This window comes from Schistocerca serialis, chromosome 4 (genome assembly GCF_023864345.2).
Source record: "Schistocerca serialis cubense isolate TAMUIC-IGC-003099 chromosome 4, iqSchSeri2.2, whole genome shotgun sequence".
In the NCBI taxonomy this organism is placed as follows: Eukaryota; Metazoa; Arthropoda; class Insecta; order Orthoptera; family Acrididae; genus Schistocerca; species Schistocerca serialis.
This window is the reverse complement of record NC_064641.1, coordinates 537,516,147-537,541,362: the sequence shown is the minus strand read 5'-3', so window position 1 is coordinate 537,541,362 and position 25,216 is coordinate 537,516,147. Positions and strand designations below refer to the sequence as shown.

At 42.5% G+C, this 25,216-nt stretch overlaps 1 protein-coding gene across 1 annotated transcript in view; it reads right to left on the bottom strand.

Moving 5' to 3' along the window:
* The window catches only part of LOC126474082 (elevenin-Vc1-like), a 322,826-nt gene that overhangs the window by 84,417 nt on the left and 213,193 nt on the right, over positions 1-25,216 (bottom strand). Inside the window, exon 2 of the mRNA XM_050101491.1 lies at positions 2,146-2,248. Coding sequence (XP_049957448.1) covers positions 2,146-2,243 — 98 coding nt within the window. The 5' untranslated portion in view covers positions 2,244-2,248. The remainder of the gene's footprint in view (positions 1-2,145; positions 2,249-25,216) is intronic.

Genomic DNA, 25,216 nt, shown 5'->3' with positions numbered 1-25,216 from the left:
GCGTTATTTGTAAACATACCCACAAGAATCACCAGCTCTATTTGCGGGCCGCACTTGAATCGGTTGTTGAAAGCAAAGCACCAGTTTGCTTTCATTAGACGCGTTTGTGGAACAGTAGAGTGTAAATCGACTATGTCATGGAGGACAATAGCGACCAATGATTGGACGCCCATCACGTTATGGGTAGAAGGCTTGTAAACAAGAGAAACTGCTCGACGTGGGCACCGGAGTCAAAGTGATGTGGTGCTCACATGGAATCGGTTCCAATTGACAGTGTTGACGACTTAAGCCGCACAGGTCGTCCACGTTCGACAAGTGCACGAGTTTTGAACGGAAGGAACCGTGGACTGAGCGCTGCAGGAGTGAATTTGACCTAGACGATTGATGTTGCGAATCTCCGTTCCCGGGTCCATGGCGAGCACCACATCATGCACCGCTACACCATGGACTCTGTAACGGATGGGCAAGAAATCGTGCAGAATGGACACCCCAGGATTGGCATCCGGTGTTGTTTATGGGTGATACTCGGATTGTTTCTATGTGATAAACGCAGACAGCGTGTTTGGAGCAACAAGACAATATTGAACACTTCAAATACATTGTCCACATCTGCAACAAAATGGTCGTGGAGTGATGTTCTGGGGTGGCATTACGTGAGGCCACCGTGTACAGCAGGTACATTGAGGACAAGCTCGCTAATTTACATTACAGGAACGAGATTCTGCAACCGATAGTGCGACCTTATCGCTAATATTTTGACGACAGTTTCATCTTGAGGAATGATAATCGACATGATTATCGCGCTGTTCTTATGTAATGTTCCTTCAGGATGTTAGGTTCTAGAGGAGGGAGTGGTCTGCCTGTTCCCCAGGCGTGAACCCATTTAAATATGTGTTGGATCGACCTTTTTATAGGCGTCGACAACTACTACGTAATCTGCACGCAGAACTGCCGCTGAGCAGTGGGCAGTTTGGACCAGGGATGACTTGATGTCCTCGTTGATGATTTTCAAGACGGTTTCAAGCCTGTATCCAAGCAAGGGAGCGTTCCATCACGTACCGACGTTGACCAGGAGTGCTGTGAAAAAGCCCCATGCGAAACAGACGATTCAGTCGTTTTATTTAGAGAACTGGACACATTGAAAATGTATACATACGCATGCCTTAAAGCCATTTTTTTCTGTGCCATGAATTTCGAAATATAGGGGTGATGCAGAACTTTTGTTGATGTGTGTTTTTGTATTTTCTGAACTTTTCGAATACTTTAATGACTGAAATTTAAAGTTATCACTTTGTAACACTGATAAATTTCCTCAAAAACAATTTAGAATCAAGCTTAAAACAAAATAATTATTTTTTCAAGCTCTTGTGTGTCACATACTTCTTTGGAAACGGTGTATTGTATTACAATAAATTTTATATTGTAAATATGTTTAACATTATGTTTAAAAGTGAAGAGTAACAAGCTTTATTCTGTTAAGCAGTTAACCGTGGTCCTCAGCTGGACCAATCAAAGAGCATTTACACATTTATACTGCGAGCACCTGTCCTGCCCTGTCCAGTTTTACTCTGACGAGCTCCTATGCAACGCATTCAAATGTTTCCAGCTGTATTCAGAAATTCACTTGACTTTGTAATTTATTTCCTTAGCATTTTACCTTGTTCTTTTTTTCTTTCCAAACAGATAGTCTGTTGACTTTGTATGTGAATGAAACCGGTTATGACAACAGTTGCGCGACCCGAGACTGAAAAATAAAAGAATTTTATCTACAAGTTGGCCACTCTGGTCTTGGTTAATAGTATGCCTAATATATGTACACTTTGCGATTTTTTTCCATTTATCTACAACGTAGGGAGGGCATTTTTATATTAAAAAATTTTGTAACAGTGCTTTGTTTTTTATATTTCTCGGATGTAGCTACGTGTGTGGAAACTTCCTCTGGTAGGAGACGCCTTACTCTCATTTGACATTTGAGATAATCGCTTCCTTCATGTTACTGTTCAAAATCTTGTGCCCTTTTTATAGGTAACACTAGGATCGAGAACGAAAGCAATTGTCCTCGAAAGATTTTTGAAACGAATTAGGAATATAAAGAGTATAAAATGAGGACAGGCAGCCTGGAGGTAAGACAGTGACGTAACTGACCTGCAGTCGACTCTCTTCTGGCCGCTGGCGCTCCCGATGGCCAGGCAGAGGGCGCACACGAGGATCATCAGCAGGCTCAGCTGCTGTGTCTTCGTCATTGTACCTGCGGACATAGGCACTTGTTAGTATCCCACAGAGTGACACCGCAGACCGCGTGAGCAGAACGATCTTTACATATTGCTTATGGCTTAACAGCGAGTTTCTCTGCGGTCTGCGATACCAAGTGCACCAGAATTACCATTTAAGTGGCTGAAACCTGTCAACAAAAGTAAAAAAAGTGTGCCTTACGACAATTCGGTCACGTGAATTAAGTGTACTGCTTGAATAGGGCTAAGAATCTCCTATATTCACCGTGCGTATTACATACCAGCTACCATTTTTGTAGCATGTGAATTCTTTTTTTGTGATTTTTTTTATTTATTTGCTTCGTAAATATGTTAGCATTTACATTTTTACACTCACAGATCTCACAGAATCTAAGATCGTAATGCTATAAAATGTCCTGAAGATGAAGGTTACGTTCACTTGAAATCAGTAATGTAAGACTATAAACGTCATTGCCCAAAAAATAAAATAAAAAATAAGAAATATAACAGTAACAGGTTTCTCTATGCCATTATATTTATATACAGGGGGGCAGGGGAGACAAAAATTTGAAAACATCAAAAACATAACACATTACACGTTGGGAAAACCGTTGGCATTCAAAAAAACTTCCAGTCTTCTCGAAATGTATAAATACAGGTCCAGTATGGTTTTAAAGAGAGTATTATGATATACTCGTATATGTCCGAGTTTTTATATAGGACAAACAGGGAGGGCATTTAAGACCCGCTTTTCTGAGCACTTGCTCAACAAAGACAGCGAGAATTCATAGAAGTCAAATTTTGCAGAACATGTCAAAACAGAGAAAACACACACTTCCTTCTCCATCTTTGCTTAACATGGAAATTTTACATATCGTTGAAAGAGGTTAATCTCTTAGAAGAATTTGAAATATATAGGCCTAACATTACTACCTAAATTCAAAAGTTTAAAAAACTTACACTATTTTGATTGTGTATCATCTCTTATAAAATGTGAAAATTAGCCAATTTCTTTTATGTGATAGAACTATGTGTATGTTCTTTCAAATGTATTACATACAACTTCTTTACGTACTTTGGCTATATCTTTTACGCATACTTTTATATACCTTCCTTGGCGTTAGCACAACAGATATATAGATACGATTCAGTTACTGTAAACTGTCGATCATTGGTTAAAATAATCAGGTACATTACGTATATTTCTGAATATACCATGGCATTATGCGTCTGTGAAGAAGATATTGGCATCTGATAAAACAATACTGGTTACATTTCTGTTACTTTTTACACTTCTTATAAATGTGTAGCCAAGGCGTGAAGGTTTATAATATCTCTGTTTTGTAAGCTTCCAAATTTGACTAATTAGTTTTTCGAAACAAGTAAGGCACAATAAAAATTTATTTACAACTGATGACTGAATTTTATCGTGAAAAAAGTCATACCATTCTAGCTACAAAATAGCGGCAGGTTCAAGTGACGATGATGGAGGTGGACAGCGACCACGCACCATTATCTCCAAAGTCGACCACAAAAGCTGAATAATATTGAGATCTGGTGACTGCGGTGGCCAGTGGAGATGCCAGGATCATCCTGGTGCTCACAAAACCATTCCTGGATGATGCCAGCTGCGTAAACAGGTGCCCTGGCTTCTTGGAACACGGCTTCACCATTGGGGAACAAAAATTGCACAGTGGGATGGATCTGATCAGCCAGAATGGTTACATAATCCTTGGAAGTAATGGCATAATACTTGGCATAACGTGGAGTAGTCATGGGGCCCATGGAAACCTACAATATGGCTGCCCAAATCATCACCGAACTCCCGCCATGCTTCACTTTGGGACGTAAGCTCGGCGAGAAGTTGTAAACAGTGTGACACAAAATTCATCCTATCAAATGATTTTGTACAATTTCTCCATTCCATTACGCGGGAGGGGGGGGGGGGGATTTGCATCGCTGTTGAGTGGTTTTGGAATTTCAGCTCGCCCTGCAGTTCTCTGCTTATGGAGCCTTCGTATTATTTTCGCGCTGACAGGGTTCGCGAGCACGATTTTCTGCTCCGTAGTGGCCTTTGCAGCTGTTGTCCTGCTTTTCGTCATGATCCTCTTCAATGACTAGCGGTCACTATCACCCAACACTACTTTCTTTCGCGTTGTGATTTACCAGATGATTTTTTTTTCCACTTTCCCTGTGTGCGGTGTAGATCTTTTATACGCTGACACTTGAAACACCAAACACTTCGGCTCTCTTACTTACTGTAGCACCCATCATACGAACATCAACAATGTGCCCAAGTTCTAGTTTACGTGTCTCTGGCATAATGCAAGAACAGCAAACAGAACACTCGCCTGACCATGACTGGCACTTGCAACGTACTGAGGACTTGGTACGAGTGCCGTTCGTAGCCAAAAATAGTGGCCCAACCTGCAGACTTGGCTACCAATCACTGTACTTCATAAACGATTTTTGCCAGTTACATGAAATCCGTTTTTATTAACCGACATCCTCGTTGCAGTCTGCAAAAAATGGCTCTGAGCACTATGGGACTCAACTGCTGTGGTCATCAGTCCCCTAGAACTTAGAACTACTTAAACGTAACTAACCTAAGAACATCACACACATCCATGCCCAAGGGAGGATTCGAACCTGCGACCGTAGCAGTCGCACGGTTCCGGACTGCGCGCCTAGAGCCGCGAGACCACCGCGGCCGGCTGCAGTCTGCATTTGAGGTTGTAAAGGAATTTGAAGTACAATCTATGGCTTGGTCAGGGCTACGTTTTATGGCTTCCTGTTGCTTTTTCCGACAGTGACTTAGTTTTTCACATCCTCCTCCCGACATATCCGAAGCTCAGGCGGTACTTATTCATACCTAAGGTCGCTAAAGGACACCAATACATCTCTGCTCTCTACTGAGACATCCGGTTTGAAATCTGGTGACGTAAGATACGGTTCGTCATTATTATCTCGCTGACGAGAGCAAGAAATCTGATGACCTTCAGTCCTTCACAATATTGCGACCAGGTGTCCCAAAGATCGCCTCTATGTTTTATGGAGTGAGGGCAAGTAATTCACCCTACGAATAGCGACATTAAGCAGGGCAGTCCCATCGGAAAGGATCGGTCTCTCTGCCTCCTCCACAGCTTTTCACTGCCTTCCTTCCCTCCTCCTAAACATCTAGCCATAGCAACACAAACGCTACAATGAAAGTCATTCGCACGACACAGATTACCCTTGACACAATACGTTGAGGAAAGAAGAGGGATCCTACCTTAATGCCTCAGTACATCTCACGAAACGGGTGAAAGTCGGTCACAACGTTGTTCCGGTCTGAACAAATAACTACGTATCGGACACTGGCTTAAACGTAAGTGATCATGTTATCTTCCAGGCGTGAGTGTATCTCACTTCCACAAATGGCGAAACTATTACAGTGCTATATCAAGCCTGACAAGGCCTACGTACAAATTACTTTTAAATTACTTAGTCACAACTTTGTTCCGAACCCAACAACGACGTAGCGGATACTACGTTCAACGAAAAAGATCGTGTTTTCTCTAAGCGTGGCTTTACCTCGCTTCTATAAACGACGATGAAGTTACAGTGTTATATCACTCCTGATAAGACTTACGTACAAATAGCTTTTAAATACACTCTAAGAAAAAAAAATTGCGACGCACAACGAACGAATTATCAGAATGGGACGAAAATTGGTAGATGTGGTGTACATGTACAGTCAAACAATTGATTAGCATTTGAAAACAATTGGATGATTCAGCCACGAGAAAGAGCTTCAGAAATTGAGCAAGTCGATAATGCGCTGGATCATCTCTCACCCTTATACAAGCAATTATTCGGTTGGCATTGATTAATAGACTTGCTGGATGTCCTCCTTAGTGACATCGTGTCAAATTCTGTCCAATTGACGCGTTACATTGTCAAAATTGCGATATGGTTGCAGGGCCTTAATTATAATTCTCCAGACGTTATCAACAGGGTAGCGATCCGGCGACCTTAAAACCAAGGTAGTGTTTAGGAAGTATGAAGACAAGTGGTAGAAAGTCTCGTCATGTACGGACGGGCACTATCTTGCTGAAATGTAAGCTCAGGATAGCTTGCCATGAATGGCAACAAAACGGGGCACAGAATATCGTCGACATATCACTGTGACGTAAGGGTGTCGCGGGTGACAATCAAAGGAGTCATACTATTGAATGAAATGGCACCCAGACCATCAATCCAGGTTGTCGGGCCGTATGGCGGGTTGGATAGGGGAACATAGGTACAAAGATGGTAACTGCGAAGAAACCGTGGGTGACAGAAGAAATACTTCAGTTGATCGATGAAAGATGGAAGTACAAAAACGTTCAGAAATACAGAAATACAAGTCGATGAGGAGTCAAATAAATAGGAAAAGCGGGGAAGCTAACACCAAATGGCTGCATGAAAAACGTGAAAAACGAAAAAAGAAATGATTATCGGAAGGACTGACTTAGAATATAGGAAAGTCAAAACAACTTTCGGTGACATTAAAAGCAAGGGTGGTAACATTAAGAGTGCAACAGGAATTCCACGGTTAAATGCAGAGGAGAGAGCGGATATGTGGAAAGAGTACAGTGAAGGCCTCTATGAGGGGAACATTTGTCTGATGTGACAGAAGAAGAAACAGGTCTTGATTTAGAAGAGATGAGGGATCCAGTATCAGAATCAGAACAAGAGAGCTTCGTAGGACTTAAGATCAAATAAGGCAGAAGGGATGTATAACATTCCACCAGAATTTCTAAAATCATGGGGGGAAGTGTCAACAAAACCACTATTTATGCTGGTGTGTGGAATGTATGAGTCTGATGATATACCATCTAACTTCCGGAAAAATATCATTCACACAATTCCGAAGACTGAAAGAGCTGACAAGTGCAAGAATTATCGCTCAATCAGCTCAACAGCTCGTGCATCCAAGATGCTTACAAGAATAAAATACAGAAGAATGGAAAAGAAAAGTGAGAGTGTGTTAGATGCGATCAGTTTGGCTTTACGAAACGTAAAGGCATCAGAGAAGCAATTCTGACGTTGCGGTTGACAACGGAAGCAAGACTAGAGAAAAATCAACACATGTTCATAAAATTTGTCGACATGAAAAAAGCCTTCGACAATGTAAAATGACGCAAGATGTTCGAAATTCTGTCACCCGCCTTTTTTTTTTTTTTTTTGAGTCATCAGTCCTCTGACTGGTTTGATGCGGCCCGCCACGAATTTCACTCCTGTGCCAACCTCTTCGTCTCACAGGAGCATCAAAGGCGCCAGATATGGTGCTAACGCCCCAGACATAGTTGGGATACCAATTTGTATGTTGCCCACAGTACAATATGTACAATATGTACAAGAGCCAAGAGGGAATAATAAAAGTGGACTGCCAAGAATGAAGTGCTCGAATTAATAAGGGTGTAAGACAGGAATGTGGTCTTTCGCCCTTAGTGTCCAAACTGTACATCGAAGAAGCAACGATGGAAATAAAAGAAAGGTTCAGAAGTGAAATCAAAATTTAGGGTGAAAGGATATCAATGATATGATTCGCTGCTGAAATTGCTGTCTTGTGTGAAAGTGAAGAAGAATTACAGAATCTGCTGAATGGAATGAACTGTCTAATGAGTAGAGAACGTGGATTGAGAGTAAATCGAAGAAAGTAATGAGAAGTAGCAGAAATAAGAACAGCGAGAAGCTTAACATCAGGATTTATGGTCAAGAAGCAGATGAAGTTAAAGAATTCTGCTACATAAGCAGCAAAATAACCAATGACGGACGGAGCAAGGAGGACATCAAAAGCAGACTAGCACTAGCAAAAAAGGCATTCCTGGCCAAGAGATGTCCACTAGTATCAAATAAAGGCCTTAATTTGAGAAAGAAATTTCTGAGAATGTACGTTTGGAGCACAGCATTGTATGGATGTGAAACATGGACTGTTGGAAAACCAGAAGAGAAGAGACTCGAAGCATTTGAGATATGGTGCTACAGACGAATGTTGAAAATTTGGTGGACTGACTCTGCGCAGAATTGGAGAGGAAAGGAATACGTTGGAAACACTGACAAGGAAGAAGGGACATGATAGTAGGACATCTGTTAAGACATCAAGGTACTTCCATTTCACTAGAGGGAGCTGTAGAGGGCAAAAACTGTAGAGGAAAACAGAGATTGGAGTGCATGCAGCAAGTAATTGAGGACATCGGCTGCAAGTGTTCCTTTGAGACGAAGAGGTTTGGCACGGGAGACAAATTCGTGGCGGTGCCGCATCAAACCAGTCAGAAGACTGATGACTCAAAAAAAAAAAAAAAGAAAGAAAATGGCGGGCGGCAGTCAGGTTGGTATCCCACCGGTGTCTGGGCCGTCTCCAGGCACCTCTTTGCTGGTCATCGGGGCTCAGTTCGAAACGGGACTCATGACTGAAGGCAATACTGTTCCAGTCTATGAAATTCCGGCCAAAGACGTATATGGAGACGCCCCAGACATAGTTGGGATACCAATTTGTATGTTGCCCACAGTACAACCCGAGAACTAGGAAGTGGGGTCTGGGGTGCCATTTCTGTTCATAGCAGGACTCTTTTGGTAGTCATCCGTGGCACCTTTACAGCACACTGGTACATCGATAAAAGTCTACGTCCTGTTTTGTTGCCTTTCGTTACACAACATTACATTTCATCAAGATAATGCCCTCCATCACACAGGGAGAGTTTCTGCTATTTGTCTTCGTGCTGTCAAATTCTGCCTTGGTCTCCCCAGTTGAGAACTTCTGGAGCATTATGAGTAGGGCCCTGTAACTATCTCGGGATTTTGACGATCTAAGGCGCCAGTTGAACAAAATTTAGCACTATATCGGACATCCACCAGCATTATCAGTGAATGCCAAGTCGAATAACCGCTTGACTTCCCCAATTTGTGAAGCTCCTTCGTGGTGCGTCTTAGATGTGATGTGGTGTGATCTGCTGCTCTGATTCTACATTAACATAAAGTGTAGCACATCTCAGGTGATGTAGCTGGTACATTTTGACCGGCAGGGTAATAACTGAGGCAGAATAATAAGCAGTCCTCCCACCCCATGGAAAGACATTTTCCAATAGATGTGTTAGTTAACTTCAACATTCTAGTGACTTTCCTCCCTTGTGTGAATGATAATACGTTGCACATGGTAAATTGTTTGGAACGTCATCAGGAAGCCACGGCTTTCGTAAGTCGACTGTCGTCCAAGTCGTTAGGATCGGACGAATAGCCAAATATTTGTCAATGATGAGCCTTCGTTATTAGGAACAAATGCATCGATAACTATCTGACAAACGTAATATTAGAAACTGATGCATGTGTATATATATATATATATATATATATATATATATATATATATATATATATATATATGCATCAGCAATTGATATCTGATGAACGTCAAACGTTTCTAATATTACGTTTGTCAGATAGTTATCGATGCATTTGTTCCTAATATATATATATATATGTATCAGCAATTGATATCTGATGAACGTCAAACGTGATATATATATATATATATATATCTGCGGACGGAGTCTTCTGGGTTTGCGAGACCACGCCTTGTGTGACAAAACTACTGACTTTACTGCTGCAATTGCAGACAGACTTCATCAGCGACACTGCTTGTGTGTTTTATAAGTCAACTATTATTTACATTCTCCCTACTGGGGGTGAACAGCTAGCTGCCCAACAGCGCCTCTTCAGCCTTTTGATTACATAATTTTAAAACGTATTATAAAATCATTTAAGAGGTTAAAACAGGTAATTTCAGTACTATGACAAGATGACGATGGTGCGATGTACAGTCTTTGCATTAAGAGAGTGATGTTATTGTGAACAGAAATTGGAATAGGGGAGGTATTGGAGAACGTAATGAAAGCTCCTGGAATCTGTGTTTTAATAGGAACTGAAACAAGGGAAGCATTGGAGAGGATGTTGGAAAGGGAAGCCGAACGAATCTGTTGAAAAGAATAAGTAAGTGGGATACAGGTGTTAGATGAGTGGGATGCGAGGTAGGCAAGTAAAGGGTGAGTCAGGACCTTCATTTGAGATGGGGAGTATTGGTGCTCAATCTTCAGTTGACACCACAAGTTCCTGAAGAAGATCGCAGCACAGGGGTCGAAGCGGCGATCATTTGAAGAAACATGACGCAGCCTGACTACCCAGAAGATTTTAACTTCTGTATTGGTTATAGTTGGAAATAAAGTAGTTTTCAGGGATGAGTTCATTGTCTTGGAGGTGAAGACGATTGAAATTACTTTGGAAAAGAACATGGAGAGTACAATGGGGACCAAACGAGTGGGACAGTGGAAAATGGCTCTGAGCACTATGGAACTTAACTGCTGAGGTCATCAATCCCCTAGAACTTAGAACTACTTAAACCCAACTAACCTAAGGACATCACACACATCCATGCCCGAGGCAGGATTCGAACCTGCGACCGTAGCGGTCGCGTGGTTCCAAACTGTAGCGCCTAGAGCCGCTCGGCCACTCCGGCCGGCTGGACACTGCACCCAATAAGACACAGATATAAGATTTGGGAGGATGGAGTTGCTCCTTCCGGCTATCCTGATTTGGGTTTTCCTTGGTTTCCCTAAATCACTACGGAGTGACGTGGTGCAGTGGTTAGCACACTGGACTCACACTCGGGAGGACGACGGTTCAATCCCGCGTCCGGCAATCCTGATTTAGGTTTTCCGTGATTTCCCTAAATCGCTTCAGGCAAATGCCAGGATGGTTCCTTGGACAGGGCACGGCCGATTTCGTTCCCCATCCTTCCCTAATCCGATGAGACCGGTGTCGTTGGTCTCTTCCCCTAAGTCAACCCAACCCAACCAAACCAAAATCACGTAGGCAGGAGCCGCGATTGTTCGTTAATCAAGACCACTGTCGACCAGTTGTCTCACTCTCTTAGTTTACCTGTCCTATGCTCATAGAGCACATTACGAATTCTGTGTATCGTATATTTCAAGGTATTCATTTGTACTGTATTACCTTTACAATTTCTATATGCTTCCAAATCATGAAACGATGTTCACTCTGCATTGCTTTCCGTATGTTACTTTCGACCACTTGTATCCTGTATCAGCTTATCAAGTTCCTACACCTCCACAAACACAAGTAACACCTTAGAATCTCCCAGATCTTGCTGAAAACTGACGAAAGATTAACGAATCGGTGGGAATCGGTTTCATTTGTTTCAGGAAGAGGAGAATTTTTGTGGTCTGCCAATGGGTAAGGATAACGAGAGGAGAAACGTCTGTGTGTGTACACGGACTTGGACGTATGGGGACATGGAGGGGCCAATGGATTGTCGGAAATTATGAATGTGTCTTGGTGGCAGGAGGCGAAAACGTTTGCTCTACCTAGGCCCATTGCCGGCCGCTGGTGCCCGAGCGGTTCTAGGCGCTTCAGTCTGGAACCGCGCGACCGCTACGGTCGCAGGTTCGAATCCTGCCTCGGGAATGGATGTGTGTGATGTCCTTAAGTTAGTTAGGTTTAAGTAGTTCTAAGTTCTAAGGGACTGATGACCTTAGAAGTTAAGTCCCATAGTGCTCAGAGCCATTTGAACAATTTTTGAACCTAGGGCCATTTCATACTTGTCCGTCGGGGGTCTGTAAAGCACCGTGTTCACGGCCGTGGTGTGGTGAGCCATAGGGCGCCTTTCGCATCTACACGGCATGGACTGTTGCCGTCAAAACGGCGCACAGCAGCCGTGAAACAACCGGGCGCTCCTACTGCGGTGGGCGGCTGCCGCGCAATTAGCACGGTGACGATTGGCGTAGGGGGACTGAGTAAACAAACGTATGTATGTGAGGCACGGTACGGCAGGGAACGGACTTATTCGAGGCAAAAACACCATGTGCATCAGTTCATTCTCTCTACTGTTGCTTCCATTTCTTTCTGTTATCGTAACTTCTTTTCGTAGCTCTACACGTGAATTCGGAAATGGACATTGAGCGATTACTTTTTTTAGTGCAAGAGTTCCAATTTTGTGGGACAACCCTAGAAAATTCAGACAGAAAATACTTTCATCTATTATTCAGAGAACGGAAAGGATTACTTCAAAACATGAACGATAAGGAAAAAAATGAATAGGCAAGTAAGTTGTTCAAACACTTAAAGATATTTTATTGTACCATTTCAAAAATGTTTTTACACTAAATGGAGTTACAACAATCTTTCCAAAAATTATGATTATATTTTAGAAAATTACCAATTTACAGACCCGGTTGGAAGTAATCCATCATTATGTTCCTCATATTATTTGCTTAAATTCGCCCAAGTACCTGTCTAGCTGTCTTCACTATTTCAAGTCCAATTACCGATAATGTATTTTCAGGTTTACAGTCGTCTCTCTCAAGCACAGAGTTATGCGAGACGACACAAGCTTTCACAATGTCTACAGGAAAATCAAAATTCAAGGTTTTTGAAAAATTATCCATTTATTGTTCAATATACCGAAGCCACAATCTACATACCTTCGAGCTTTGGAAAGGCGGTAACTGAAAACTCGCTTGGCAGCTGTCAACGTGTTCACTCCATATGGTCGAAGGAGGTTTCTGTGTAATCCAAAAGCCTCTTTTTTTTAATTATCAATATTCTGACTGGTTTAATGCGGCCCGCCATGAATTCCTATCCACCTCTAACCTCTTCATCTCACGAGTAGAAGAACATGCATCCTACTCCTCAATTATTTGTTGGATGTATTCCAGTCACTGTCTTCCATTTCAGTTTTTACCCTCCACATTTCCCTCTTGTTGCAAGCAGGTAATTCTCTGGTGCCTTACCACACGTGCTATCATCTTGCCCTTTTTCTTGTCCGTGTTTTCCAAATGTTCTCTTCTTTGGTGATACTGCAGAGAACCTTCTCATTCCATATCTTATCAGTCCACCAAATTTTCAACATTCTTCTGTAGCACCACATCTCAAATGCTTCGACTCTGTTCTGCTCTGGTATTCCCATTGTACTTGATTCACTGCCATACAAAGCTGTGCTCCAGAAATTCCCAGGAATTCCTTCTTCGAATTGTTGTTGTTGTAGTCTTCAGACCTGAGACTGGTTTGACGCAGCTCTCTATGCTACTCTATCCTGTGCAAGCTTCTTCATCTCCCAGTAAATACTGCAACCTACATCCTTCTGGATCTGCTTAGTGTATTCATCTCTTGGTCTCCCTCTGCGATTTTTACCCTCCACGCTGCCCTCCAATACCAAATTGGTGATCCCTTGATGCTTCAGAACATGTCCTACCAACCGATCACTTCTTCTAGTCAATTTGTGCCACAAACTTCTCCCCAGTCCTATTCAATACCTCCTCATTAGTTACGTGATCTACCCATCTAATCTTCAGCATTCCTCTGTAGCACCACATTTCGAAAGCTTCTATTCTCTTCTTGTGTAAATTATTTATCGTCCACGTTTCACTTCCACACATGGCTACACTCCATACAAATACTTTCAGAAACGACTTCCTGAAACTTAAATCTATACTCGATGTTAACAAATTTCTCCTCTTCAGAAACGCTTTCCTTGCCATTGCCAGTCTACATTTTATATCCTCTCTACTTCGACCATCATCAGTTATTTTGCTCCCCAAACAGCAAAACTCCTTTACTACTTTAAGTGTCGCACTTCCTAATCTAATTCCCTCAGCATCACCCGACTTAATTCGACTACATTCCATTATCCTCGTTTTGCTTTTGTTGATGTTCATCTTATATCCTCCTTTCAAGACATCTCCATTCCGTTCAACTGCTCTTCCAAGTCCTTTGCTGTCTCTGACAGAATTACAATGTCGTCGGCAAACCTCAAAGTTTTTATTTCTTTTCCATGGATTTTAATACCTACCCCGAACTTTTCTTTTGTTTCCTTTACTGCTTGCTCAATATACAGATTGAATAACATCGGCGAGAGGCTACAACCCTGTCTCACTCCCTTCACAACCACTGCTTCCCTTTCATGCCCCTCGACTCTTATAACTGCCATCTGGTTTCTGTAAATAGCCTTTCGCTCCCTGTATTTTACCCCTGCCACCTTCAGAATTTGGAAGAGAGTATTCCAGTCAACATTGCTAAAAGCTTTCTCTGAGTCTACCAATGCTATAAACGTAGGTTTGCCTTTCTTAATCTAGCTTATAAGATAAGTCGTAGGGTCAGCATTGCCTCACGTGTTCCAACATTTCTACGGAATCCAAACTGATCTTCCCCGAGGTCCGCTTCTACCAGTTTTTCCATTCGTCTGTAAAGAATTCGTGTTAGTATTTTGCAGCCGTGACTTATTAAACTGATAGTTCGGTAATTTTCACATCTGTCAACACCTGCTTTTTTGGGATTGGAATTACTATATTCTTCTTGAAGTCTGAGGGTATTTCGCCTGTCTCATACATCTTGGTCACCAGATGGTAGAGTTTTTTCAGGACTGGCTCTCCCAAGACTGTCAGTAGTTCTAATGGAATGTTGTCTACTCCCGGGGCCTTGTTTCGACTCAGGTCTTTCAGTGCTGTCAAAATCTTCACGCATATTCTTCGAATTAAGGCCTATGTTTAATATCATTGGAGTTCCCATGTCCAGGAATGTCTTTTTTGCATGTACTAGTTTGCTTTTTATGTCCTCCTAGCACCGTCCGTCGTAGATAATTTTGCTCTCTTCGTCTATTTCTTGATTACCAATTTTGATGTTAAGTTTCTCGCTATTCCCCTTTTTGTAGTATCATTCATGAATTACTTTCGTAATCAAAACGAACCCTACTCCAGTTATAACATTTCCTGCTGCTATTGATTGTACCCTATTTTCGTCTGACCCGAAATCCTTATATTCTTTACGTTTCACTTCACTAACACCTACTACATCTAGCTTGAGTCTTTACATTTCCATTTTCAGGTGATCTAGCTTTCTTACTGCTTCCAAAAATCTGACGTTCATGCTCCGCTTATAGGATATCGTCCCGTCGTTGATTACTCGATATTTTTCTCATGGGCAGCTCCCCCTTGTCAGTCCCGTCCCGGAGATCCGACAGGGTGCTTGTCCATAATCTTTTGCCAATAGAGAATCATCTGACACTTTTGTGATTTCAGGACGCGCGTGCTGATATACACATTATGTGCATTTAATATAGTGGTTTCCGTTGCCTTCTGCATCCTTATCCGTTGATCATTGCTGATTCTTCTGCTTGTAAGAGCAGTTTTCCACACCAAGGGCAAAAGAGTGCTTTGAACCTCTGTCTGCTCCTCTGTCCTCTTTGACAAGGCCGTTGACAGAACTAGGATGACTTCTTATGCTGGAAGTCTTCACCTGACATTGCTGATGATTTTTATTCAAAATTTAAGCAGTGGCTGGGTCCGAACCCGGGATCCAGAAAGTTTTGATCAGTAGTCAATCACCATGGGTTCACCAAGAGCGTCATCCCTCACGGAAAAATAAAGTCCCTTGCCCCTGTTTTGCAGGAAAACTTTCATCTTTACGAATTACCTGATATTTCTTTATTAGTGATTTCCACATGGAATATAATTCGAATATGTAAGGGTCCTTCCCGTAACATACAATATCGAAATATATGGACCGGTAATATGAATCTGCCACGGCCATCAACACTACGGACTAATATCCTTTGTAGCTGAAATACATCGAATTGATAGGTTCAAAAATCGAGTATGTTTTGCAGCAACAAGTCCAGTACAGTCTGGAAAATTTGCTTTCTGTAAGAAATTTTGAGCCACTGGGCTTTCGCAAATTGGAAAGGAATGAAATGAAGAGACATCAGTGATAAAAGCTGCTGTATTTGTAACAAAATATTTATTTCTAAAGAAGAAAGCACAACCACGGTTTAGACACATAAGTCCCACGTTCAGGTACGTATTGAAATGTGAGTCCACAAAGGATGCATAACTGAGGTTAAATAGGCTAAATAGTGCATCCCTGGTACATAGCATGCAACAGAATATCCTCTTCAATCCTAGGTCTGCTAGAAAGCCTCTGGCAGAGAGAAACGTATGTAAAATGAAGGGAGCTACCGTGCCGTGCAGTGCGCAACAGCAGCCGGATAAAAACGTGAAACGGCCGCGGCGACTAGCCGAGCAGACGGCGCCGTTTTGACGGCTGCCTGACAAGAGTGAAATTGGCCTTTGGTTGTCAGGGACAGGTTGATTGTTGTGGAAGACTGGGTGGTGTGGCCGGTAAGTGGTTGGTAAGCTACCCATTCCTCACTTGAGTTTAAGTGTACTGTTGTATTTAGTACATGTCCACCGTCAAACCTGGTGTCTCTTTGCATTCAATGAATTAAGGCGTGTCGTAGTAGTGTGTCCCGGTCACAGGTGCGGAGGGAAGAGCGCTAGAGTTGGCGGATATGTAAAGTACGCGGACGATTTGATGTGGAGGTTCTTCCTGGGTTCTCTAGATCTCATTCCTTGCTGCCATAAGTTTCATTATGGTACTCAGACACGGCGGTCAGTATGTGTACGTGCTTGTTCGTTCTCTGAACTATTTGTCCGAGTTTCCCGTCAAGTGACCTACAGACTTTCAAGTTCCGAAAAAGGAAGTACTTTCGAATGCCACCGAAACCTGTGTTTCATGTTGGTTTCAATCCAGAGGGAGAAATTTGTGGGAGAGACAGTGAGGGCTCACATTGTATTTGCTTAATGTTACAGAAAGAACGCTGTCTGAGCCATCGGGCATCATCAATTTTTTTGGAAAAATGTTATAAAATGCTTGATAATAGCGTTTGTGAATATTTACACACTAATTTGAAATACTCGAAGGAGCTGCCTGCAGCAAAAAATCGCGAAGTTCTTCTAATTGCTCATCGACTAGAATTGCCTACCGCATTATAGTATTTTGATTTTCTATTTCTCATACTAACATTAATAAATAGTTCTTGGGTGTTGTGGACGTTTTAGAACACTGCAACTGTTGCAGTGGAAGGTAATTTATAATGAATTAGCTGCAACCAGTTGCTTTTATAGACATTTATTTTCTCATGATGATATTTCAAGATGCAGGGAATCCCTCCATCAGTTGTTTACATTTATTTACATGCAGCGAACACTGTTTCTTTACTAACGGCGTTGCAGAATTTGGCAGCTAAAGATTTCAAGACGGCTATTGTAAAAGGTCGTAAGTAAAGAAACGATGTCCAAAATGCCTCAATATACGTAAATGTCTGAAAATGGGGTGAAGATAAAATGAATGTACTCTCAAAAATGCATGTTTTAAGGCATAATTTGCAAGCGTCGAGTCTCTGGAAAGGGGTGCCACTCACATGGTATGTTGCCCCATAAGCCTTAACGTCACGGATGCTATAGGTTTAACTTATGCGCTAAGAGTGGGACACGAGACGAGGCGGCCTGCGAAATTGAAAAACTATGTGAACCAGGCCTGCGGGCCGCTTAAGTTTGCGCATGTGTGGACTTTAGACGCTGGTTAAATCTACGAAATTTGTTCCTCCGTGTGGCAATATGACGAATGTGTCATTAACATTCGGAACGAGAATTTAGGTACATGGAATCGGATAGCAGATCCGTCTCTCCGACAGTTTCCGTGAATGGATCAGCCGCTATTATCTAGAGGGAGTCAGGGAGGGGGAGGGTATAGGGAGGAGACCAATACCACGCCGTCCGTCTGTTCATAAAATTTGTCTTTCCACTTTCAGGTAAGTGGTCGTCAGGTTACAAGTACACGATGCAAGGCGCTCCTGTAAAATATTCACACTATTCACTGGTATGTTGATAAAAAAGGATTTGACATTAAAACCAAAGACTACTGAAACTCAGTATTAAGCCTGTGGGCGATGTGACTAGGGCCTCTAGGTGGTCCATGAAATGTACTCTGTCTGTTTTACCTAGCAGATGTCTCCCCCATAAACCATGGACCTTGCCGTTGGTGGGAAGGCTTGCGTGCCTCAGCGATACAGATGGCCGTACCGTAGGTGCAACCACAACGGAGGGGTATCTGTTGAGAGGCCAGACAAACATGTGGTTCCTGAAGAGGGGCAGCAGCCTTTTCAGTAGTTGCAGGGGTAACAGTCTGGATGATTGACTGATCTGGCCTTGTAACATTAACCAAAACGGCCTTGCTGTGTTGGTACTGCGAACGGCTGAAAGCAAGGGGAAACTACAGTCGTAATTTTTCCCGAGGACATGCAGCTTTACTGTATGATTAAATGATGATGGCGTCCTCTTGGGTAAAATATTCCGGAGGTAAAATAGTCCCCCATTCGGATCTCCGGGCGGGAACTACTCAAGAGGACGTCGTTATCAGGAGAAAGAAAACTGACATTCTACGGATCGGAGCGTGGAATGTCAGATCCCTTAATCGGGCAGCTAGGTTAGAAAATTTAAAAAGGGAAATGGATAGGTTAAAGTTAGATATAGTGGGAATTAGTGAAGTTCGGTGGCAGGAGGAACAAGACTTTTGGTCAGGTGATTACAGGGTTATAAATACAAAATCAAATAGGGGTAATGCAGGAGTAAGTTTAATAATGAATAAAAAAATAGGAGTGCGGGTTAGCTACTACAAACAACATAGTGAACGCATTATTGTGGCCAAGATAGACACAAAGCCCATGCCTACTACAGTAGTACAAGTTTATATGCCAACTAGCGCTGCAGATGATGAAGAAATTGATGAAATGCATGACGAGATAAAAGAAATTATTCAGGTAGTGAAGGGAGACGAAAATTTAATAGTCATGGGTGACTGGAATTCGTCAGTAGGAAAAGGGAGAGAAGGAAACATAGTAGGTGAATATGGATTAGGGGAAAGAAATGAAAGAGGAAGCCGCCTTGTAGAATTTTGCACAGAGCATAACTTAATCATAACTAACACTTGGTTCAAGAATCATAAAAGAAGGTTGTATACCTGGAAGAATCCTGGAGATACTAAAAGGTATCAGATAGATTATATAATGGTAAGACAGAGATTTAGGAACCAGGTTTTAAATTGTAAGACATTTCCAGGGCCAGATGTGGATTTTGACCACAATCTATCGGTTATGAACTGCAGATTGAAACTGCAGAAACTGCAAAAAGGTGGGAATTTAAGGAGATGGGACCTGGATAAACTGAAAGAACCAGAGGTTGTAGAGAGTTTCAGGGAGAGCATAAGGGAACAATTGACAGGAATGGGGGAAAGAAATACAGTAGAAGAAGAATGGGTAGCTCTGAGGGATGAAGTAGTAAAGGCAGCAGAGGATCAAGTAGATAAAAAGACGAGGGCTAATAGAAATCCTTGGGTAACAGAAGAAATATTGAATTTAATTGATGAAAGGAGAAAATATAAAAATGCAGTAAATGAAGCAGGCAAAAAGGAATACAAACGTCTCAAAAATGAGATCGACAGGAAGTGCAAAATGGCTAAGCAGGGATGGCTAGAGGACAAATGTAAGGATGTAGAGGCTTGTCTGACTAGGGGTAAGATAGATACTGCCTACAGGAAAATTAAAGAGACCTTTGGAGAAAGAGAACCACTTGTATGAATATCGAGAGCTCAGATGGCAACCCAGTTCTAAGCACAGAAGGGAAGGCAGAAAGGTGGAAGGAGTATATAGAGGGTTTATACAAGGGCGATGTACTTGAGGACAATATTATGGAAATGGAAGAGGATGTAGATGAAGATGAAATGGGAGATAAGATACTGCGTGAAGAGTTTGACAGAGCACTGAAAGACCTAAGTCGAAACAAGGCCCCGGGAGTAGACAACATTCCATTAGAACTACTGATGGCCTTGGGAGAGCCAGTCATGACAAAACTCTACCATCTGCTGAGCAAGATGTATGAGACAGGCGAAATACCCACATACTTCCAGAAGAATATAATAATTCCAACCCCAAAGAAAGCAGGTGTTGACAGATGTGAAAATTACCGAACTATCAGTTTAATAAGTCACAGCTGCAAAATACTAACACGAATTCTTTACAGACGAATGGAAAAACTGGTAGAAGCGGACCTCGGGGAAGATCAGTTTGGATTCCGTAGAAATGTTGGAACACGTGAGGCAATACTAACCTTACGACTTATCTTAGAAGAAAGATTAAGAAAAGGCAAACCTACGTTTCTAGCATTTGTAGACTTAGAGAAAGCTTTTGACAACGTTAACTGGAATACTCTCTTTCAAATTCTTAAGGTGGCAGGGGTAAAATACAAGGAGCGAAAGGCTATTTACAATTTGTACAGAAACCAGATGGCAGTTATAAGAGTCGAGGGGCATGAAAGGGAAGCAGTGGTTGGGAAAGGAGTGAGACAGGGTTGTAGCCTCTCCCCGATGTCATTCAATCTGTATATTGAGCAAGCAGTAAAGGAAACAAAAGAAAAATTCGGAGTAGGTGTTAAAATTCATGGAGAAGAAGTAAAAACTTTGAGGTTCGCCGATGACATTGTAATTCTGTCAGAGACAGCAAAGGACTTGGAAGAGCAGTTGAACGGAATGGACAGTGTCTTGAAAGGAGGATATAAGATGAACATCAACAAAAGCAAATCGAGGATAATGGAATGTAGTCAAATTAAATCGGGTGATGCTGAGGGGATTAGATTAGGAAATGAGGCACTTAAAGTAGTAAAGGAGTTTTGCTATTTAGGGAGTAAAATAACTGATGATGGTCGAAGTAGAGAGGATATAAAATGTAGACTTGCAATGGCAAGGAAATCGTTTCTGAAGAAGAGAAATCTGTTAACATCGAGTATAGATTTAAGTGCCAGGAAGTCGTTTCTGAAAGTATTTGTATGGAGTGTAGCCATGTATGGAAGTGAAACATGGACGATAAATAGTTTGGACAAGAAGAGAATAGAAGCTTTCGAAATGTGGTGCTACAGAAGAATGCTGAAGATAAGGTGGGTAGATCACGTAACTAATGAGGAAGTATTGAATAGGATTGGGGAGAAGAGAAGTTTGTGACACAACTTGACTAGAAGAAGGGATCGGTTGGTAGGATATGTTTCGAGGCATCAAGGGATCACAAATTTAGCATTGGAGGGCAGCGTGGAGGGTAAAACTCGTAGAGGGAGACCAAGAGATCAATACAATAAGCAGATTCAGAAGGATGTAGGTTGCAGTAGGTACTGGGAGATGAAGAAGCTTTCACAGGATAGAGTAGGATGGAGAGCTGCATCAAACCAGTCTCAGGACTGAAGACCACAACAACAACAACATGTCTTTATTTGGTCGTGAAGGTATGTAGGCGAATTAATGCCACCAACTATCGGTGTTCTTCTTTGTTCTTTCTGGTGCAGTCACAGCTTGAAGCATGACCTGTTTGCTGTGTCACATTGTAATCTTAATTCTTCATTAGAGCTTACGACTTTCTAACTATCTTGGCAATAGGGTTCAGTAGGATTCCTCTTAACTTCTTTCCATGGGGGTCATTAATGAGGGACATACAGCCATTTTCAAATATTATAGTACAAAGCAGTAACTACAAACTACAAATAGCTGCCCACATGAAGGCTACTTTCAGTGGCAGCTGAAACATGAATAACATGTAATGCATTCTCACACCCAGAACTGTTTTGTAGATATGGGGATAATTAGTTCGAATACATGTGGTGGAAGCAATTTGGAGCAAGGGATTTAGGCAGTAAGAGAAGAAAGGTGAAGGTTAGAACATCACTGCATCTCCTCCCGAGGAAAAGGCACGTGATGGTGTTCCAAGTATCGAAAGATTAATTCGGTCTCACTCTTATTCCAGAATAGTAAGTCCACTACCATTCTACTCGGTAACTTGGGAAAGTTACATATCCATTATCCCTTTCAACAATTCTCATATCTTTCTGCCATATCTCTTCGAAAAATTGTTTTTCTCGACTTCTAACGGTACGTCAACTGTTTATGTCATCTCTGAATAACCAGTCCTTGAAGCACACAGTGCCTTTACCAATTTGAAAGACTTTTTTTCACTGACAGTGTTGCGTTGTCTGAAGTTAAATTTGTCAGCGCACTGTTAAAATAAGAGAGTAAAATTACCACCCTGTTTCTTCTCTTCTAACAACCTACCGGTCACGTCTTACCCTTTACGTAGACTTTGAATGTCGTGTTTCCGATGTTATTCTTTTTCCTCAGCATCTGAAGTAACGTCTCCATTTACGATATTAACACACTTGCCTATTACATAGTTCTTGTTGCAGTGCCTGTTCGTCATGTTAGCACATACCTTTCCACTAGCCTCTGTCTTGCTTTTTATTTCTTTGGGTTTTGCGTTGATTTCATTTCTAATCGAATTACTGTCTGCTTCCTTTCGCAACCCCATGCGAAGAGTTGCAGGACTTTGCATACACGAAGACAGAACATAACATACTTAGTATTCGAGTAATGAATGTAAGCCGTATTTTACATAGATACAGCAACGATCCTGTTTTTTGACCACAAACTTGATAAGAGAAAAGTAGCTGAAAATTTAATGCAATTTCAAAATAGTTACAATGACAACCTACTGGTATCAAGCGCTTTAGTTAGTTAAAACTGTGTGCGTACATAAGGAACATTTTATAAAAACTAAAACCAAGTACAGAGTAGTTAGAAAATTTTCCACCGGAGTACAGTATACTCGTAAGAGGTACTCTTACGTGTTCGTTGCTAGTGTTCTTTTTTTACAACGTCACGGAATGAGGGATTAGAGCGACAGGATTTAGAGAAGTCTTACGAGACTGTCGATATGACGGATAGAGGTCCTGCCGTCTTAAGTGGCAATTTGATTATTATTTTCAACGCAAATAGTTCAATGATCGATGAAAAACTAGAAAAATCATTTTATCTTTTTTAATGTAAAGCATTAAAATGTCGAAAGTGAAGAAATAGTGTATATTGGCCTATATATAAGTCTATATAAAACTCCTATCGCCTTTTACTTAAATATAGGTGTTGGTCCTATCAGATAGTGTATGCCAATATTTTAATGATGTATTGCCTACAGTAATGAGGCAAGGGGTCCGCGGAAGATGCATATGATAAAAGTGATAGATCCCAAATTGGTCAGAAAACTGCAGCGAGTACTACAGTCGAGACGGCGTAAGCAGATCCCTGACAGCTCATAGCGCTGCTGCCAGATTTAAACTGCGAAGCTCCAATGGCTGTAGGCGAAAACAGTAGCCGTCTACAGACATGTGACAACAATGAGGCATTGCCACAGAGACTCGTGTTCCGTTATTGGTTGAGGCAGCCCCGTGAAACTGCCACACCCGGCCCACTGGAAGTGTCAGGAATCAATTTACGCCTACTCAATTACAGCAGCGCTGATACGCTCCTACACACAGCTTCCGTGAACAGTCGGGATATGCCCAGCGGCACTCAGGTCAGGAACGCAACGCTTTATTCGGCCCATGCACAATGGGGCTGTCATCGATGATCGCCTGAAAAGCAGGCCGGCCAGTACGGAGAAAGCGGTGCCGCCGGCTAGTATCCGCACGTCTGTCCACGTTCACGAGGCGAACCGCCTACGCACTGTTCAGCAGCAGTAATCGACACTGCTACTAGCTTCAAGTTTCCATTCAAGTATCCTGAATATACACAATGGCCAATAAAGCCAGTATCACACGATATACCTATTCGTATACAAGTCTGCACTAGCGCCCCAAGCGTACAAGTCTGCAAGTGCCAACTTTTTCCTTAGTCCTGTTACACGGTCCGCTTAAAGTGTAAGCCCCAAAGAACGGCGGGTTTGTGTAAGTCATTTACGTCGCTGAGTGTGAAAGTTGATATTTTTACACACATCAAAAGAAGTTTTGCGTCACTCTGGTTCCCAGAACTTCTGAAGATAGGCGTTGACTGTGGATGTTGTATCACAGACACAGTTCTTGTGACTGTTCAGAAATGTCACTAAACCCGCCCAAAAGATGTAAAAAACCATGCGTGAGCAGCGCCTATTAGACGGAGGGGGACCGACAGCCGATCAGTTCCAGTCATTCCACAAGGAAGGAGGTACACGGCTCGTGTTGTCTGTAGTTCAACCGTGTCTAGACGGTCAATAGCGCGGTTCGATCGCGTCCGTGTTGTTACTTTGTGCCAGGAAGGGCTCTCAACAAGGGAAGTGTCCAGGCGTCTCGGAGTGAACCAAAGCGATGTTGTTCGGACATGGAGGAGATACAGAGTAACAGGAACTGTCGATGACATGCCTCGCTCAGGCCGCTCAAGGGCTACTACTGCATTGGATGACCGCTACCTACGGATTACGACTCGGAGGAACCCTGACAGCAACTCCACCATGTTGAACAATGCTTTTCGTGCAGCCACAGGACGTCGTGTTACGACTCAAACTGTGCGCATTAGGCTGCATGATGCGCAACTTCACTCCCGACGTCCATGGCGAGGTCCTTTCTCTGCAACTAAGACACCATGCAGCGAGGAACAGATGGTCCCAACAACATGCCGAATGAACCACTGAGGACTGGCACCACGTTCTCTTCGCCGATGAGTGTCGCATATGCCTTCAACCAGACAATCGTCGGAGACGTGTTTGGAGGCAACCCGGTCAGGCTGAACGCCTTAGACACGCTGTCCAGCGAGTGCAGAAAGGTGGAGGTTCCCTGGTGTTTTTGGGTGCAATCATGTGGGACCAACGTACGCTGCTGGTGGTCATGGAAAGTGCCGTAACGGCTGTACGATACGTGAATGCTATCCTCCGACCGATAGTGGAACCATATCGTCAGTATATTAACGAGGCATTCGTTTTCATGGACGACAATTCGCAACCCGATCGTGCACATCTTGTGAATGACTTCCTTCAGGACAACGTTCGACTAGACTGGCCAGCATGTTCTCCAGACATGAACCCTATCGTACATGCCTGGGATAGATTGGAAAGGGCTGTTTATGGACGACGTGACCCACCAACCACTCTGAGGGATTTACACCGAATCGCCGTTGAGGACTGGGACAATCTGGACCAACAGTGCCTTGATGAACTTGTGGATAGTATGCCACGACGAATACAGGCAGGCATCAATGCAAGAAGACATGCTACTGGGTAT